A 19,098-nucleotide genomic window follows, 5' to 3' on the forward strand; every position below is an offset into this window, starting at 1 on the left:
GTCATTTCTTCCTTTAAAGTGAATTTCCGCTCAGTCTTTTTTCCATCTCACATCAGGATTATTCCAGTAACTATCTGACCAGTCCTCTGACTTTAGGGTTTCTCCTTCCTGCTCAGCACTGACAGAGTGATCTTCCTAAAATACCACTCTGTGATAACATTTCTCTGCTCCAGGACCTGCAATGAACCCCTAGGGATGAGAAATGCCAAATTTCTCTCTCTGGCTTATATTTTAGATCATCCATTTTAATTTTCCATTTTTCCCCTTATCTTCTCTCATGTCATGTTGTTTTTTCTACCACCATATCTTTGTTCATGCTCTCACCTGATCTCAGGACACTCTTCTGTTTTCCTCTCCATCTATCTTGTTTTAGGAATGATCTGGTGGCAAAGACTAGCTCCCACCTCAACAACTTTAGAAGCTTGTGTTACTGGATAATGCAGGGAAAACAGAGCCAAAATGCAGAAAAGTACACCTCAGTCACCTGGGAGTGAAAACACGACATGAGGCCATCAGTAACCAAAGCAGCTCCTCTTAGACCCTTCCCAAGACTGCTCGTTTTTCATTTCTGCATCTCTCTTCTTTTCTCTCACTCCCATGTGCTTTCTCACTTGCTCTTCAGAGAGCTTTCTTTGCTACACCTGCACGTGGTTCAACCAGTGCTGCCCACAAGCTCGATCATATCACGACAGTCCAAACAGCTAATGGAGACTGACAAGGGTCTCACCACAGATTCAGGGAAAGAGACTGGCCCTGCATAGACAGTGTCCATCCTGACCTCAGCAGTTTGACCTAGAGATTGGTGTCATGTGTTCATCTGCCCGCTCTGCTGGGCTAAAGGAGTAGACTTTGAGAAGGGAGCATGGGAGGTTCCCTTAAAAGGGATCAGGCTACAGGGAGGGAAGTGACAGGCATTTCTCAACCCCATTCAAACTCATCTGCCCCTTTTCTCAATCTAGTTGTCCTTAACATTAGTAGCAACATTGAATTGTTTTATTTTACAAATCAGACTGTTAATCCCTGAGGGTAAGGGTTGATTTTTAATATCAAGTATGCATTTCTCAAGGTTGAGAAGTAAGTGGGCACTGAGTAATTGCTTATTGACATGAGCATGCTAGAATCCTTTCCCTACCTCTTTTCCCTCAGAGTCAGATTATCTTCTTATAGGTAAATCTTAATTTATCATCTTAAATTAAATCTTAGGTTTCGATTTTCTTTTCTTTTCAGATTTTCCTGAAAACATGAACTGCCAAGAGAGGAATGGGACACAAAACTAAGCACATTTATATTTATGATTTGCAAATTGGCATTTCATTACAGTGGCTGAATTCATAGATACACTATATAGATTGTATACAGAACTGAGACTGATTTTGTACAGATTAGAACGATTGCTATGATCTTTGCTTTGAGAAATTTTTCTGCACTATTTGCACTAAAAATGTTTATTTGTTGATAAATCCTATCATATTTAAGTTCCACTGCTGTTCCTCTCTTACTATTGATTAAATACATATGCATGGAATTTTAGCTAGTTTCAATATTTTATAAAATTACTTCATTTAAATTTGTAATTTTAATTTGAAATTGCCTCATTGCTTTATCAAGAATGGTTTGAATTTTTTCCTCTCAGGCTTTTTTGAAAAATTACCATTTCAACTGTAGAAAAACTGTTATTCTTCCTGTTTCTTTCTGTATGATAAAACTTTCAAAAATAATTTGTTTTTAAATATTCACAGTGTCAGGAAACACCAAACCTGCCAATGTGCCGTCTCAAGGAAGTAACTTTTAATTCATACAATAAATTAAAAGAGTAAACCAGTGGTTTTTACCTATTGTTGTCTTATTTTTAAAATTAAAGTTTCACTTAAGAGGCAATACAGGTAAATAAATATTTTACCTAATAGAAAAAACTACGTTTCATTTAAAATAGTCCAACATAAACTTTCATACTAACTTTTTTTTTTTTTTTTTTTTTGGCCACACCGCGCGGCTTGCAGGATCTTAGTTCCCCAATCAGGGATTGAACCCGCATCCTCAGCAGTGAAAGTGCAGAGTCCTAACCACTGGACCACCAGGGAATTGCCTCATGCTAACTTTGTAAGTATAAGTATCTGCTGGTTTGTGGTTAGGTAAGGATACTCTAAGTTCCTCATATTGAAGTTTAAAACAATATTTTTGTTAATAAATAGTAAATTTAAACACACAAAAGTCAGTGAATTTTTCTGACCTTTACTGTGTTAGCTTTTCATAACAGAAAAGCTTTAATAATAAATAAAATTAATATTAATTTTTAGGCAGCCTAGTTTTTAATTAATTTAATTGGATTTTCGCTTTAACTCGTACTGTGTTAAACAGTTTGCTTTTATACTACGTTACAGAATGAATATATTTTATGGGTAACTGTGAAAGCTAATTAAGTAGAAAATCTTGAACTAGATATCTGAGGCTTGGTAAAGTAGTATCCAAATCACAAAACAACCTAATGACAATTTTTACTTAAAATTCATCACAGTATGATTGCCATTCCAAACACCAGCATACAGTACAGTTTTTTTCTTTTCTTTATTCTTCTTTCTATACATTTAGCAATAGAACTTTAGGAAAAACAAAATTTTCTTAGACTTGAATAATACTTAGTCTATGTGTGTGGAAGGGCAAGTATTCACACGGACTATAAAGATATAATTTGGGTAAAGAAATTAACTTTTTTTAATCACTTGTCTTCCTGGTACTGTGCTAAGGGCATGCCATTTAATCTTCAAAATGACCAGACGAGGAAGGTATTATTATTTCGGATGTGGAGATGAGATAACTGAGGTAAGTGTTTCAAATTTGTGGCAGTCTTCTGGGTATTCAGGAACCTTTCCTTACTGTAGTGGTCACAGAAGCTTCAGCTTTCCCAGCAGTCACCACAATGGAGGACATGGTAGTCCCAATCTTCTGCAAACAATCAGGAAGCTTTCTGAGAAACCAGGCCCAGCCCAGAACAAGAGGCCAGCAGACCACAGCCATTAATTCATTTGATCTACTAATTTTATTAAGCCCCTACTAAGAATGAGGCACTGTGGAAATACTATACAATAATGACTCAAACATGGTCTAGGTGTTTAGGTACTTACCTACCTTTTCCTCCACCAAAAAAAAAAAAAAAAAGTCATTTTCTTATATAGTAGATCTCCTACATAATCACATAAGTAATTCATCTCAATGTTTTTTATTCTTTAAACTTGAACTATCCCAGTTGCATTCTGTACCAGTTAACATACCTTGCTTTCTCCTTTTAAAATTAATTTTTTAGATAACCTCCTTACAACCCAGTCATTAATAAGAGGAGTCTGATCATCATTACCTACATTTAACCAACAAATCAGTTCAGATAATAGGTCATATAAGTCATCCAGGATGGACAATAGTCTGCATTTGAATATGTATGAATTTTGGTTCTGTTACTACAATAAAAATTTTAGTGACTTTTCTTTAATCTTTTGGATATATTATTTTCTTCTTAAAATTGGCTATATTGGAGAAACAGTGCCAGAGGAAGAAAAAAAAGCCTGCCAAAGCAGAGATTCTGATTTTACTTTAACACATAATAGAAGACTAGATGGAAGTCACAATAGTAGAGAAAAGCTTAGGAGTTATTAGATTATTCAGAGTAGGGGTTTGTCATGGGTAGAAATTTAAAGGCTAACATCTCAAAAACAGAAGAAAGTTTCCTAAATAAATGCGATACATGCTAAACATAATGTTTCAAAGTTGGAAGATTTTCTAGGAATAATTCTAGACTAGGAAATTTATATTGAAATAGAGATTGACAGGTAAGTCTGATCATATTTCATACGTGCTTAAATTGAAGGACAGCTCAGATTCATTTTTAGGGAAAGAAAGTAAACTAATCATGTGCTCTTAAAGAATAAAAACCTATGCCAGGTTTTCCCTTCTCTTCACCTTCCTTTATTCTAAAAAGGTTTCTTTGTTGATTGCTGAGTCATGATCAAAATGCTTACCTACTTCATATTATTAAATTTTCCAGAAAATCACTAAATAATAAATCACTTGAGCTCTAAATATTACTAGTTGGGAAGTAATCTGTCTTGAGTCAGTTTTACATTGGTTTAAACCAACTGCTCTAAATAAAACACTTCCTTGATTGATGTTTGATTTAAAATGAGAATATACTGTTAGAGATTTTAGCCTTGTTGGATTGGCCATGCTCTTTTAAGGCTCTGTCCAGCACAATAAAGTTACAATAAGCGATAAAGGTAACCTTTTTAAAATAAATTTCAGTGTTAGGTTAACTTATAAGTAGTCTAAATGAACATATGCTTAAATTATGTTTTGTAAAATATTTGGTGTGGGGCTGAAAAAAAATTTTGTATCTTATGTGGAAAACATCACATTAAAGAACTAAATTTTAAAATATCAAAGATTTATAGTATTTGCTTTTCAAAATAAATGCATAATTCTGTTTGGTATAGTTACTGTGTCATTTTTTTTTAATTTGTTATTTATTTTTGTAGATGTATACTGCCAAATGGAAGAAATTAAAGTCTCATCCTCAACATGAGGCAAAGAAGTTTCTAAGGGTTGATAATCAACTACAAGAGTGGTATGCAGTGAGTTATGTTATAAAAATGCAAAAGCTATTACAACTTATCCTAAGTACCATTAACAAGGTATTCCCTGCTACAGAAAGTTTGTACCTTTTGACCACCTTTCTCCAATTCCCCAACCCCACCTCCACCTCAGGTTAACCACAAATCTGATCTCTTTTTCTCTAACTTTGGTTTGTTCGTTTGTTTGTTTTATTACACATATAAGTGAAATCATACAGTATTTGTTTTCCTCTGACTTAGCATAATGCCCTCAAGGTCCATTCACATTGTCGCAAAAGGCAGAATTTCCTCATTTTTTATGTCTGAATACTATTCCATGGTGTGTGTGCTTTACTCATTCATATGCTGGTGGACAGTTAGGTTGTTTCTATGTCTTGGCTATTTTAAATGATGCTGCTATGAACATGAAAGGGGTACAGATTACCTTTTCGAATTAGTGTTTTCATTTCCTTTGTATTAGAATTTCTGGATCGTATGGTAGTTCTATTTTTAATTTTTTGAGGGTCCTCCATACTGTTTTCCATAGTAGCTGTACTAGTTTATGGTCCCATTAACAGTACACGAGTTCTCTTAAATTCACATTATCACCAGCATTTCGTATTGCTTGTCTTTTTGATGTTGGCCATCCTACCAGATGTGAGGTGGTATCTCATTATGGTCTGGTTTTGATTTGCATTTCCCTAATGACCAGTGATGCTGAGCGTCTTTCCATATACCTGTTGACCCTTTTATATATCTTCTTTGAGAAAAATGTCTACTCAAGTCTTTTACCCATTTTTTAATTGGATTTTTTTTTGCTGTAGAATTGTATGAGTTCTTTATATAGTTTGAGTATTAACCCCTTGTCAGATATATGGTTTGCAAATGTTTTTCCATTCCATAGGTTATCTTTTCACTTTGTCGATTATTCTTTGGCTGTGCAGAAGCTTTTTAGTGTGATGTACTTCTACTTACTTATTTTTTATTTTGCTGCTTGTGCTTTAGATGTCATATCCAAAAATCACTGCCAGGACACATGCCAGTGAGCCTTTTTTCTGTTTTCTTCTAGGAGTTTCATGGTTTCAGGTTGTACATTTAGGTCTTAATCATTTTGAGTTCATTTGGGGAGTGGTATAAGATAGTGGTTGTTTCATTCTTTTACATATGACTATCCAATTTTTGCAGCACCACTTATGGAAGAGACCATCTTTTCTCCACTGAGTATTCTTGGTTCCCTTGTCAAATATTAGTTGACCATATATGCTTGGGTTCATTTCTGGGCTCATAATTTTGTTCCATTGATCTATTTGTTTTTATACCAGTACCATACTGTTTCGATTACTATAGCTTTATAGGATAGCTTGAAATCGGGAAGCGTGATGCCTCCCGCTTTGTTCTCCTTTCTCAGTATTGCTTTGGTTATTCCATGTCTTTTGTGGTTCCATATAAACTTTAGGATTGTTTTTACTACTTTAAAAAATGCCACTGGAATCTTGATGGGAATTGCACTGAATGTATAAATGGCTTTTGGTAGTATGATCATTTTAACAATATTCTTCCAATCCAAGAACACAGGATGCCTTTCCATTTATTTGTGTCTTCTTTGATTTCTTTCATCAGTGTCTTATAGTTTTCAGAGTAGAGATGTTTCACCTCCTTGGTTAGGTTTATTCCTCAGTATTTTATTGTTTTTGATGCTCTTGTAAATGGGATCATTTTATTTCTTTTTCAGATAATTTCATTGTTAGTATATAGAAATGCCATTGATTTTTTATGTTACTTTTGTATCCTACAACTTTACTGAATTTGTTGATTAGATCTAACAGATTTTTTTCGTGTAGTCTTTAGAATTTTCTATGTATAAAAACATATCATCTACATACAGAGACAGTTTTACTTCTTCCTTTCCAATTCTGATACCTTTTGTTTCTTTTCCTTCTATTTTGGTCTACTTTGTGGTCTACTTTGTTGAGTAGAAGTGGTCAGAGTGGGCACCCTTATCTTGTTCCTGACATTAGTGGAAAAGCTTTCAGCCTTTCAACAGTGAGTATGATATTAGCTGTGGGCTTAACCCTTTTGGCCTTTATTATGTTGAAGTATATTCCTTGTATACCTAATACTATACCTATATACCTATACTCTTTGTTGAGAGTTTTTATCATGAATGAATGTTGAGCTTTGTCAAATGCTTCTTCTGCATCTAATCAGATGATATTTTTTTCCTTCATTTGATTAATATGCTTTATCACATTGATTTGTGTATGTTGAACCATCCTTGCATGCCAGGTATAAATCCTAGTTGATCATGGTGAATGATCCTTTTAATGTGCTGCTGATTTCAATTTGCTAGTATTTTATTGCAAATTTTTACATCTCTATTCATCAGGGATATTGGTCTGTAGTTTCCTTTTTTGGTAATGTTCTTTTCCAGCTTTGCTATCCGTGATGCTGGTCTCATAAAATGAGTTTTGGGAGTGTTCCCTCCTCTTCAATTTTTTGGGAAACATTGGCATTAATTTTTCTTAAGATGTTTTGTGAAATTCACCAGTTGAAGCCCTCTGGTCCTGGGCTTTTCCTCCATGAGAGATTTTTGATTACTAATTCGATCTCTTTACTAGTAATTGGTCTATTCAGACTTTCTATTTTGTCCTGATTCCCTCTTGATAGTATGTTTCTAAGAATTTTGCATTTCTTCTAGGATGTCCAGTTTGTTGGCATATAGTTTTTCATAGTAGTCTCTTACAATTCTTTATTTCTGTGCTATCAGTTGTAATGTCTCCTTTTTCACTTACAATTTTGTTGATTTGGGTCCTTTCTTTTTTCCTCGGTTTACCTTTTCAAAGAACCAAGGCTTAGTTTGGTTAATCTTTTCTCTTGTTTTCCTATTCTCTATTTCATTTATTTCTGCTCTAATCTTTGCTATTTCCTTCTGCTAACTTTAGGCTCAGCTCTTCTTTTTCTAGTTCCCTAAGGCGTAGAGTTAGGATGTTTATATGGGATCTTTCTTGCTTCTTAATGTAGGCATTTATTGCTGTGAACTTCCCTCTTAGAATTGCTTTTGATGCATCCCATAAGTTTTGTTTTGTTGTTTCCATTTTCGTTTGTCTCAAGATACTCTTTATATCCCCTTTAATTTCTTCTTTGATCCATTGGTTGTTCATGAGAGTTTTCATTCCGTATGTTTGTGACTTTTCCAGTTTTCCTCTGGTTATTGATTTCTAGTTTCATACCATTGTGGTCAGAGACGATACCTGGTATAATTTCAATCTTCTTGAATTTACTGGCTTGTTCTGTGGCCTAATATATGGTGTATCCATGAAAATGTTCATGTCCACTTAAGAAGAATGTGTATTCTGCTGTTGATGAACAGAATGTTCTGTATATGTCTGTTAGTACATTTGGTATATAGTGTGGTTCAAATTTGCTGTTTCCTTATTGATTCTTTCCCTGGATGACCTATCCATTGTCTAGAGTTGGGTATTAAAGTCCCCAACTATTATTTTATTGCTTTTATTTCTCCTTTTAGCTCTGCTAGTTTTTGCTTTATGTACTTAGGTGGTCTATTTTTGGGCAAGGCATCTTTTTGAGCACTGAGGGGGAGGCAAGGGTCATTGGCTGAGATAGCCTGGTAGGACTGCTGGTTTGGTTCCCCTCCCACCCAAGTGAGGCTGTAGGATGGGCTTCATGGTTGCTTGGAGTCTGTGATGTTACTAGACAGTTGGGACTGGATACTATACTCAGCATTAGGTGGGGCTATAAAATTAGCTCCCTGCCCTGGCGGTGCAGCAGGATGGGACACAAGGCCTGCACAGCTCATTGTTTGGGGACCTGAATCAGGCAGGAGTGTGCACTGAAGGTGCAGGCCACCAGTCTTGCTCTGCAGACAGGGAAAGTCACAGGCTGTGCTCTCTATTCAACTGCCACTGTAAACGGGGCTGTTGGATGGGTTATGCAGTTTCCCATGTGTTCTGGTAAAGCTCCCTGGTCAGGCAGGCTGATGTGTGTTTTCAGCAAGTGGGGCTACAGATGAATTTCCCTGCTCAGGCACCATGGGAGAAGCAGCTCGAAGGTCACTAACTGTTTGTTCGCGGTCTCAAGCCAACCTGTGCCCCAGGTTCCCTGGCCAAACAGGGCCACTGGCTTTGCTCTCAGGGCAGTCAGCTCTGCCCACCTGCTTCTCAGCTCAAGTGCTGCTGGGGTATGCAGCTTCCAGGTGTTCTCGCCACCCCTCCCTATCGGGTGGGGCTCTCTGTCTCCTGCCGGGGGAGGACTGAGAAGGCCCATTTCAGGCAGCTCCCAAATCTTCCTGAACAGGCTTTCTGGTCAGTAGGGGCCAGGAGCCACAGTCTGCAGCAGTGGCGCCATGGCTCAGCTCTTCTGCCTGGGCGTGGGCAGACTGGACTCCAGGGCCAGCAGCACGTCCCCTCAGGAGCCCAAGCCAGGCAAACCTGTGCCCTGTTGCATTCTCTGGTCAGACTGCACCACTGACCGACCGGACTCTGTCGATGAACAGGGCTGCTGGCTGAGACAGCTGTGTGGGCTTTTCAGGCAGAAGATCAAACAATACTAACCAGTCACACGGTTCCTAAGGTAACAAATGACAGAACTTACTCTACGTGGTAAACAGACATGAAAACCAAATTCTCTAGCTTTTAATGTGACATCTTCTCATTGAAATGGTGCCCTGTGACTTTATACAGTCATACTTCAGGGATCAGGCTGGTGGTTGACCCACCCTGTCCTGGTGATGTAGTCTCTGGAGTAGTAATAAAAGGTTGTTATTAAAAAAGTTAATATGATCCAAATTCATATTTAAGAACCAGAGAGTAAATGTTGTTTCTACTTTATTAGGTGGTACACTGGTGTTAGAGAAAAGTGTGTTGTAAGTCTTAGCGTTTTTTAAATAAGGAGCAATATGAAATTCCAGGAAAAGGCAACGAAATTATTATAACGATTTAAAATATATTACCTAAGAGAAAGTTAAAGTGAACAATAAACCTGAAAGATAAGCTTAAGTGCAGTTACAGAGCTCATCAGTTACAGAAGTATGTCTATTAACCATAATGTGTTCTATTATTAGAAATACTGAGAGTCAGGAAGGAAGGTAACAAAATATCTTAGGAAACAAAATATGCATCTGGAAGTGAAATAAGGGGAAAGGCTGAAGTGATAAGTGTGAAGAGGTCAGGGCACTTTCTGACCAGCCGCAGGCTATCAAGGAAGATTTGAATTGATAACCTCAGGTGCTGGTAGAGGTCATTGCTCTGTAGTGAATAAAACTTCTTCCACAGTCTAGAATGATTTTCAAAATGGGGAATCATTTTCCTTATACTTGTTTGATAAAAGAAATGGCTACTTCCTGTTCTTCAACACCTGAAGGAACTACACACTGGGCTTTTTTCTTTTCACTGCTACATTTGATAATTCTCAAGGACCTGTATCATTTGTTGGGCTACTTTGTCATGTGAAATTGCACTGTTCCCTTATTTCTGGAACGTGTTTCTGTGTGTCCTTTACTTGGGAACCCCACGGGGGACCTTCAGGCCGTGAGGAACACGGCCTCGTCAGAATCCCGGTCCTTGCCACTGTCCTCGCTCGGCACGCACTCCCCACCGCTGGGCGAGCGGCAGCTCAGATCCTCCACCCCGGACTCTTGGTCACTGTTGGCTGACAGATCTGGGTCTGAGCTTTTCAGATTGTCTTGGGTTAGAATCAAAGCAGAATCTTCATCGCCCTGTGAAGGGCTCCTGGATGGAAATGATTTCATATTCCCGCTGTAATCCTGGGGAGTGTTGGCCGTGCTGTTGTCTGAGGTAGAAAACCCTGAGTGTTTGCTGGGTTCACTTTGCTTACTCTTCACTTGAGTGCGATTTAACTGGACTTTCTGAATTTTTTCCAGCCTCTAAAAAAGAAACAACAATTTCAGGGAACGATCATAAATCATGTGTCTTTTTTGTATATGCATGCCTAAAGGTATTCATTACCTTCCAGCTGGGTATAATGTTAAGAACATGGGATTTAGATGGACTTGGGTTGAAAACTAGACTTCATGACTTTGGACAAAATAATTAGATTCTGTGAGGCTTGCTTTTCTTCATCTCTAATGTAAGGATGGCACTGCCTTAGCACAGGTTTTCTATAAAATGCAGAAAACGTAGCATAGGTAGAGTACCTGGCATCCTTCTTTCTGCATCTATCTGGTTTTACATAAAGATTTTCATCCTGTGAACTCAAAATACATTTTTAAAAATGAGGAGTGAGGTGTTCATTATCTAATTTTTTAAATTAAGATATAAGTAGCTCACCCTCTTAAAGTGTACAGTTCAGTGGTTTTTAGTATATTCACAAGGGTACACAACCATTCACTACCATCTAGTTCCCTAATATTTTCATCATCCCCGAAGCAAACCAAGGAAGTGAGCCAAGCCAGATGTCTGAAACGTATTAAGTGCCTAGGTAAGTGCTCCCCTAGTGGGGGCTGTGTTTCTTGTTACCCACTGGCTAAAAATGTGAAATGGCTCTGTTGCTACATTTCACACATCCTGAGTCATGAGAGGCTTTCCCAGAGCAGTGATCGTCACAAAATAAGGTTAACAAGAGCAAGTGTGTCTTACTTCTTCTAGGGCCTCTAGTTCTTCCTCCAGCTGCTGGGTTTCCTCCTTCACAGCCATCAGGTAATCTGTGACCGACTGTCGGGGCTGCAGTCCCTTTTCAAAGCGGTTATACATTCCACTCCAAAATCTAGAGAGGACAGCAGCGCTTCATGAAACACCAGGTCACAATCTGTACATCCACATCCTCAAGTCTTCTAAGGAATCTTTCAAACCACAGTCCCACCGTCCTAATAATAACCAAATGCAAAGCACAGGCTCAAAAAAGCCACTTTAACTTAAGGCAATAATTTCATGTTGATGTTTTCATTTTCTTGAATCAGTAGTTCTTTTGGGGAGAATAAATTCATGAAGTCTACTTGTATAGATGGTACTGAGTTAGTAGGCACATAACATATTTTTCTAAAACAGACTGTGAAGGTAGTACATGTTAACATCTTCTTTCTTTTTTGGGCTTAAGAAAATGGCTCTTAGTTTGGAAGTCAACTTGAAAAATGAGTGTTTGTATTAACATGCAGCATCTTTCAGCCACAAAGGGAGTCTTTTAAATTTGCGGGTTTTCGCTTGTTCTTATCACTACCACCAAAAATTTACATTTGCAATAAATCCTCCCTTTTTTATTCTACACAGTAAAGCATACTGGAATGCAAATGAGAATACAGGTGCACTTTGCTTTACTGTGCTTTGTGGAGATGGCGTTTTTTTACAAATCGGAGGTTTGTGGCAACCTTGTGCCAAGCAAGTCTATCAGCACAATTTCTCTAACAGCATTTGCTCATTTTGTGTCTCTGTGTCACATCTGGGTAATTCTCAGAATATTTCAAGACTTTTCAGTATTATTTTCTTTGCTATGGTGATCAGTGATCTTCGATGTTACTACTGCTAGTCACTGAAGGCTCAGGTGACGGTTAGCGTTTTTTAGCCATAAAGTGTTTTTAAATTAAGGTATAGAACATGGTTACATTGTTTTTAGACGTAATGCTGTTGTTGCACACTTAATAGACTACCGTATAGTGTAAACATAACTTTTACACGCACTCTGGGAAACTAAAAAATCGATGTGACTCATTGCGATATTCACTCTCTGGCAGTGGTCGGGAACCAAAGCCACAGTATTTCTGAAGGTAAGCTGTGTCATGATCACTACCTAAACCTGTGATTCCACATTTAACTTCTAAGGTCCTCCCTCCCTCCCTCCTTCACTTTTAAATAGACTGGAACTTACATTTTTAGGATATCATTACTACAAAATATTGACTTCTAAAGAGAATTCCACATTTAGGGGGAAAAAGAGAGAGAGAGGAGACACTGGCAAAAATGCCAGATGAGATAAGCATCTTCCTTCAGTGTGTTTGCATCCAAAAAAGCCTTGAAGCTCATACACTTCAACTTCCAAATGGTAAAAAGTGCCAGAATCTTAAGTTCATAGCCATACTTGTGAAGGTCCTAGAGGTTTACATACTTGTACATGAAGTTGCATGGCGTCGTGGGGAGATGGAGGGTTCCCTGGGTCTGACTGGGATCATCTCTAAATAGAGGGTTCAGGTAGTCACCCCGATTCTTCCACAGGTGAGCCCATAAAGAGTATGTTCTTTCTTGAATTCTGTTACAAAGAAAATAAGCCTGAATACAGCTTATCTTCAATCTTACAAATAGTAGACATGTAATATTAAAGCTGGAAAGGGATCAAAAACTGTTATCTGAACATCAGGTGTCCCTGTTCTCTAGCAGGGAAATTTGCAATCTGTGTCTTCACGGTACAGCAGGAGAGCTCTGTAACAGTCTCGACTCCTCTGCTGTCCGTACTGGCCTCGGCAAGATGCTTGATCCCTCTGAGTGTAAAATAAAACCACAAGAATTTTTTTGGAATTTTTCCCCAAATAGTCGTTGGACTTTTATTATTTGCCAGGTACTATTTAAATGCTTCACATATTTTCTCTCATTTAATCCTCACTGAATTCTTATGACATTTGTCCCTTTTGCTAATCTGGCCCAACAAATCACAAAACTACCTAGGAAAACAGGTGAGCTTAAAGGATGTACTCTGCTACTTTTAAATCATTACAACTTATAGGAATTAAAGTTCCTTGGAGAAAACATTAACTAGTACCTACTGGAAAAAGTCATTTTCTTTCCATTCAGGCTCCGTAAACTAGTAGAGTCTATTTTATTTGAACTGATCATTTCCAAAATTAAATCTGATATTATATATACCACACTTAATAAAGTCATTTTATTTTATCAAAATTTCAAAAATGTTCTTTCATTTGCAGCTCTAAAGTCACTTTGTGTTAAGTTTTTGACTTTATAAAAAGTCCACATTTCATCTACTTTTTCCCTCTCAATAAAAGCAATCCAGTTTTAATCTGAATAAGAGACTGACCTGAGTTTCTAATTTACTTTCCCAGTTATACAGTAATCCACCTTTATCCATGGGATATATGTTCCAAGACCCCCAGTGGATGCCTGAAACTGTGGACAGTACTGAACCCTGTGTATACTGTGTTTTCCTATACATACACGCCTATGATAGTTTCATTTATAAATTAGGCATAATAAGAATATCCACAATGCCAGCATCACTACTCTTGAACTTTGGGGCCATTATTAAGTAAAATAGGGGTTACTTGAACACAAGCATTGTGTTAACCTCGACAGTCAATCAGTTAACCGAGACAGCTACCAAGTAAGTAACAGGCCATCCTGGGCAGGATGGAGAGGGGCGGCACAAGGTTTCACTGTGCTACTCAGAATGGCCCACAATTTAAAACTTATGAATCGGTTTTTTTTCTGGAATTTTCCATTTAATATTTTCGGACCACAGTTGACCTTGGATAACTGAAATTACGGAAATCGAAACCATGGATAAGGGGGACTACTGTACTTGCAATTCTTACGACAGACGCCAAAGATGTCTAACTCTTTCCTTTTAAATGCAAAAATTGCTTTCTCTGACTCCAAGAAGCTTCCTTTCCATTTTCAGTACGTGAAGTCTACCTACCTGTCTGTGGACACTAGGCAGGAACTGGGCAAAATGGACTTGTACCTATCTTTGTCAGCTGATGGCATTAAACTGTTAAAGTGACGTCAGGAAAAAGAAAATAACTTTACTCTGTCAGTATAGATGTGTGGCTAAAACAGTCTTCAAAACTGTGGAAGGCCATCTGAAATTCTCAGTCACAAACTCTTTCGATAAAAATTAAACACTGCAACACTTACTTGAGTTCTTGTCTCTCCTTCTGGCTGTTACATAGGAAGTTTCCAAACTGGCAGGAATAGATGTGGTGTTGAATATGAATCAAAAACCTCTCATTAAACTCAAAGGCACAGGGAAATTGTTCCATTAACTGCCAGACGCACTCAATGAACTGGTCAATAACTGGAGAGATTTCTTTGGGATCACCATCTAGGTTGCCATATCTGTGAAACAAAGTATGAGAGACATTATGGCAAGGTTTTTTGGGGTTTCTTTTTTTTGTTTTGTTTTTTAACTCGAAAGCTATAAATGCAAAAACAATAGTAGAAGCAACCCTAATTCCTAAACAGATCTTATCTTATAAACCTGGAATGCAGAAGAAGTGGAAAAACATAACTTTTTAAATTCTAATGTCAAGAGAAACTTTGTAGTGAAGGTCTGGGCAGAGAAGGGACATGTTGACGTTATAATTACAAAAGAAACATGTTAGTGCTAGAGATAGAATTCAGGGAGTCTTTCCATGGAGAGAGCAACCTTTCATTCAAACGTGTGAAGTACATCAGAACTTCTAAAATAAATCTTCCACTTTAATTAGTGACCGGGGGAGAATGGGAAGAAATGCCTAAGCAACTTCAGAGTTTTTCATTTTTGCATGGTTTTGTTGGGAAGAAAAGAGGAAGAGAGATAGCTTTAAAAAAAACTGGTTCCCCAAGTTTCTAGGGATATTTCCATTTCTAGACCAGTGTTAAAACTGTCAATAATTTATTTCCACGTGACCACAGATTCCCACATACCTTTATATCTCTCGTATCATTGTTCTCAAGAGTACATCAGGAATCTCCTCCCTCACGTTTGTATTGATTTTTAAACGAAGACTGCCTCGTCCTTTACACTATTACGTGAATTTTAGAAAGAATCCAAAAGGGTGATTTGGGTGCCATCAAATACAAAATAACAATATAGAACCTCATCTTCTCAGACCTGGATAATCAACTTGAGGAATAGGAATGAGCAAGGATCGGTTTAGTCGTTTTTTCCAGGGTGGAAACTTTAGAAACTGCCTGGAAACCTCTCAAAAGGTTTAGTCCCACTCACCTTTGGTCGCTTTAAAAAGGGGTTGCCCAATATGTGCTTTCCTCACAAGACACATATTTATCGGCCATTTCTATATTCTTTCTGCCACAGATCCTCTACCTCAGAGATCCTAAGTGCCTATCAGACAGTCGGTGGAACCCCCAAAACTGAAAATAACAATTGATCGTAAGGTTACTTAATTGTTTGGGGGCTTTAATGTTCTCATTTGTAAAATCGAATCACTGTGCTTTCTGGGAAAGATAATTAATTATAAAAATAGAATTCCAGAAAACCACATAATAAATGCTCAACTAATGCTAAATGCAAAAACTTACAAAAATAAATATGGGCAGCTCCATACATTCAGAATTTATTTTAGGAAAACATTCAAACAAAAATGTATATCAAAATCTCTAAATTATTATCAGCATGCTGCCTAAATTTAAATTTTACCTCTAAAAGACGAGACCATACCAGCTACAACACGTAACATTCAGGGATTAGAGACACCAGAACACCAGTCAGACATTACCATCCACACTAACCAAATGAGGCCAGTAGCTTCTGTTTATTGAAAGCCCAGTAGATGGGCTAGTAGGCAAGGAGCTGGGCTATTCACATACACGGTTTTAAAAGCCTTGCTATAACCCCGTGGATTAGGGAGGGTCTCCCCTTTAAACAGATGGGAGGCGAATGCTCAGAGAGGACAGGTGCCCAAGGCCACACAGCAAATGCCACAGCCTGGACTTGAGGCTGGATCTGTTGGGCTCAAAGCCTGGGCCGCTGTCCTACATTAGCTCTCCAGGGATGCCTGGGACAGAAATGCCGCAGGATAAGCCCAATTTAACTCCCCTTGTGGAAGATCAAAGAGAAACTGTTCCACAGGCATTTCACAACGTGCAGCTTAAAATGAATGTCTGCGCTTCCAAAATGGAATCATTTAGTAAATCAAATGTGTGCAGAAGGAAGGGAGAGTCCATCCTTTCTAGGTCGATTAATGAACAAGCTTCTGACTCTTCTGGAAGAACATTAGTTAGTTCTGCTCAGTAAATACCAACCGTTCTCGAGTTAGAACTTCTTTATCTGTGATACACATATTCAACAAAATTTAAACTTCCTGAATAAGATACACAAGGAAACTCTGAAAACAAGGCTATTTTCCCCCACTCAACTAAGAACTTCAGAAACAGATTATCTTTTTTATCCTGAACATTCACTACAACAGATTTAAAAATATTTCTTACCTGTGATTAAACTTATGACCAAAGGAAATCCAGTCCTTTTCAATTAATACCTACACAAGATAGAATATAAATATCATGGAGAGAAGCAAATGAAGGAAAATAAGAGACCAGCACCAATAATTCTGAAGGATTCTGAATTCAAAGGTTCTTGGAGCAGAAGTCACTCTCCTCCGTAACCTGCAAATGAACGAGCACTTACTGTCCACCCCTATAGAGATGCATGTCAGAGGGCCAAGTTGAAAGCCTTCCATAGGAAAGATAAACAAGAGTGGACATATGAAAATGTAATGCCAGAACCCACAGAGTGCTTTCCGTGAGCACTGTTCATACCGCTTCATGTAGGACCTCATTTCATTGTGGGGTAGGTATTCTCACTCTCAGTTTAGAGAGGGGGAAACTGAAGAGGTTAAATACTCACCGAACATCACGCTACTGGCAAGCGGTGGATGCCACCTCGTAACCGAGCTCCAGAACCACCACAGCCCATCCAGCCCAACTCAACCAACAGGCGATGCTGCTTGTCAATATAATAGCAAATACTAGCCGTTTTACAAGAAACAATTAGGGATGTTTTCCAGTGATCTTCAGTATACTTTAGAAGAATTCTAGGATGAGGGTCTGGAACATATTAGAAGTTTCAGCCCTGCTTTGGAGTTAGGGGTAACGAGTTTATACTCTCAACTTGTCTGGATTAAAAAAACCAAAAAACTTTTAAATCAAATACTATAGGATAGTACCATCAATATCACCAATGCTCTGAAACAGCCAGAGCTTTTCCCTTAAAAAGAGTAAGGATTGGTTGAAGTTTGGCCTTGACAACTCCTAAGTTTAATGGGGAGGAATCAAAAAGAGCCAATGGTGGTGAAGGGGAGAGGCTCCCGCACCCCACTCTCCAGACAGAAATGAAGGACTCCAGCCCCTAACCTCAGTCCAGGGGAGGGGTCTGAAGCAGGAATGTCGGTCTGAAGTCTCAGTGCTGTCACAGGTGATAGGAAGTTCTCTGACACATTCAAAACAAAAGGAAAGAAAAAGCCCAAGAGTGGAAACCTGCCACTTCTCCCTCGTCCCCAGAGTGTCAGCTGATAATACTTGACAAAGGAGACCTAGCAGTAGAGCTATCCCATCAGGCTTCCTGGCTCAGCATCTATCCCAAGCATGGATTCAGGATCCTCTGTAGCACTTTCTACCAAATCATGGTTCAAGAGGCAGGAACCAGGTAATTTCCCAGCTGCTAGGAAGTCCCTGCAGTCACTAAGATTTTGCTTCTGGCTTAGCCAAAGCTTCACCCTTCCAGGCAACTAACAAATATTCTGCAGTTGGAAGCAAAATGTCAAGTTTTGAGGCACATCTAAAAAGGTGCAAAATCTAGGAGAGGATGTACCCATTATTTCAGCAAAGAATGCAAAAACATTGTAAAGTTTTCAATATTCTCATCCAGAGTTGTGAAGACAATTTAAAATATAAAAGCAGTAAGTGAAAACACTTTTTCCTATAGAAAGTTTTTTCTCCAAATATTTTTTCTCGAAACTGTTTTCTGTTTTATAGTCATGTTACCTCAAACTTGAAAATATATATCAAACTTGAAATATATTTATACAAATGAGGTATAAAACTATTTTACAAACTGCTAAATAGATATTTTATATTTGCCCCCAGATTCACCTTTAATAGCATTGATTTGAATTGGTTCCAAAATCCCAGAGATTCACCTTCTTATTCCAAGCCTATTTCACCTTTTCCCCTTTAATTAATCATGCTGATCTACTAAGAGAAAAATAATGTTGATGAGGAGGGGGGAAAGTTGCCAATAGTTGTCAGAAGAGAGGTCCATTCTGTCCAGGCACTGCGTGCATGGGACAGTGGCCAGGCGGCCACACTCACCATGAAGCCCTTCAGAGTCCGGTAGTGAGGGTCCAGCAGGAGGCTGGCCACCGAGCACACCTGAGCAGTCCTGTCCCAGCCATCGGAACAATGAACAAGCACGCTTGCCCCTTCCTCTGAAACTGCCTGAAAAACAGGATGGGCAAAGGATGGCTATCAACAGGAAAAATCATCAGAATTAGCTTTGGCTTTGTACTCGCAGAAAGAATCAAAAAAAGATTTACAGGCAAAAAATCAATACCAAAACCTGTTCCTTCATTTACTGAGTGTTCACGCCCCCGTGTAGTTAGGGCGGAGCCAAGGAGAGGTTTGGTGCTGGTAACGGAAGCGTCACTTCCCTTCCCTTATATCCAGGACCACGAGCCCGGCTTCTGTACCACATACAAGCAGGCTTCCTGTGTGAACGTCTCCTAGCCCACCCTCAACCCTCTCTTCCTCCCAGCCAGGTTTCCACTTTAAGCCTTTCCAAATGAAATTCTGGAGCTGCTGCTGGC

The 19,098-nt window shown here is 38.4% G+C and overlaps 2 protein-coding genes across 6 annotated transcripts in view; one reads left to right on the forward strand and one right to left on the reverse strand.

Annotated features, from left to right (window-relative positions):
* Positions 1-2,792, forward strand: part of VPS37A (VPS37A subunit of ESCRT-I) — a 38,845-nt gene extending 36,053 nt beyond the window's left edge. Inside the window, exons 12-13 of one of the 2 annotated variants that reach the window (XR_014292388.1) lie at positions 1,228-2,100; positions 2,745-2,792. The gene's annotated coding sequence lies outside the window, so the exon portion shown is untranslated. Of the gene's footprint in view, positions 1-1,227; positions 2,123-2,744 lie in introns of those variants that run through there. The other variant, XM_082608739.1, reaches the window with a different exon arrangement.
* A 5,300-nt stretch (positions 2,793-8,092) lies between these two features.
* MTMR7 (myotubularin related protein 7) overlaps positions 8,093-19,098 on the reverse strand; it is a 102,804-nt gene continuing 91,798 nt past the window's right edge. For 3 of the 4 annotated variants that reach the window (XM_082608645.1, XM_082608646.1, XM_082608647.1), the window contains 6 exons: positions 18,605-18,730; positions 16,724-16,773; positions 14,429-14,629; positions 12,672-12,812; positions 11,213-11,339; positions 8,093-10,500 (listed from right to left, as the gene is read on the reverse strand). In XM_082608645.1, coding sequence (XP_082464771.1) covers positions 10,138-10,500; positions 11,213-11,339; positions 12,672-12,812; positions 14,429-14,629; positions 16,724-16,773; positions 18,605-18,730 — 1,008 coding nt within the window. In that variant the 3' untranslated portion in view covers positions 8,093-10,137. Of the gene's footprint in view, positions 10,501-10,731; positions 11,340-12,671; positions 12,813-14,428; positions 14,630-16,723; positions 16,774-18,604; positions 18,731-19,098 lie in introns of those variants that run through there. The other variant, XM_082608648.1, reaches the window with a different exon arrangement.

This window comes from Mesoplodon mirus (assembly GCF_964341445.2).
Source record: "Mesoplodon mirus genome assembly, chromosome: 20".
Classification (NCBI taxonomy): Eukaryota; Metazoa; Chordata; class Mammalia; order Artiodactyla; family Ziphiidae; genus Mesoplodon; species Mesoplodon mirus.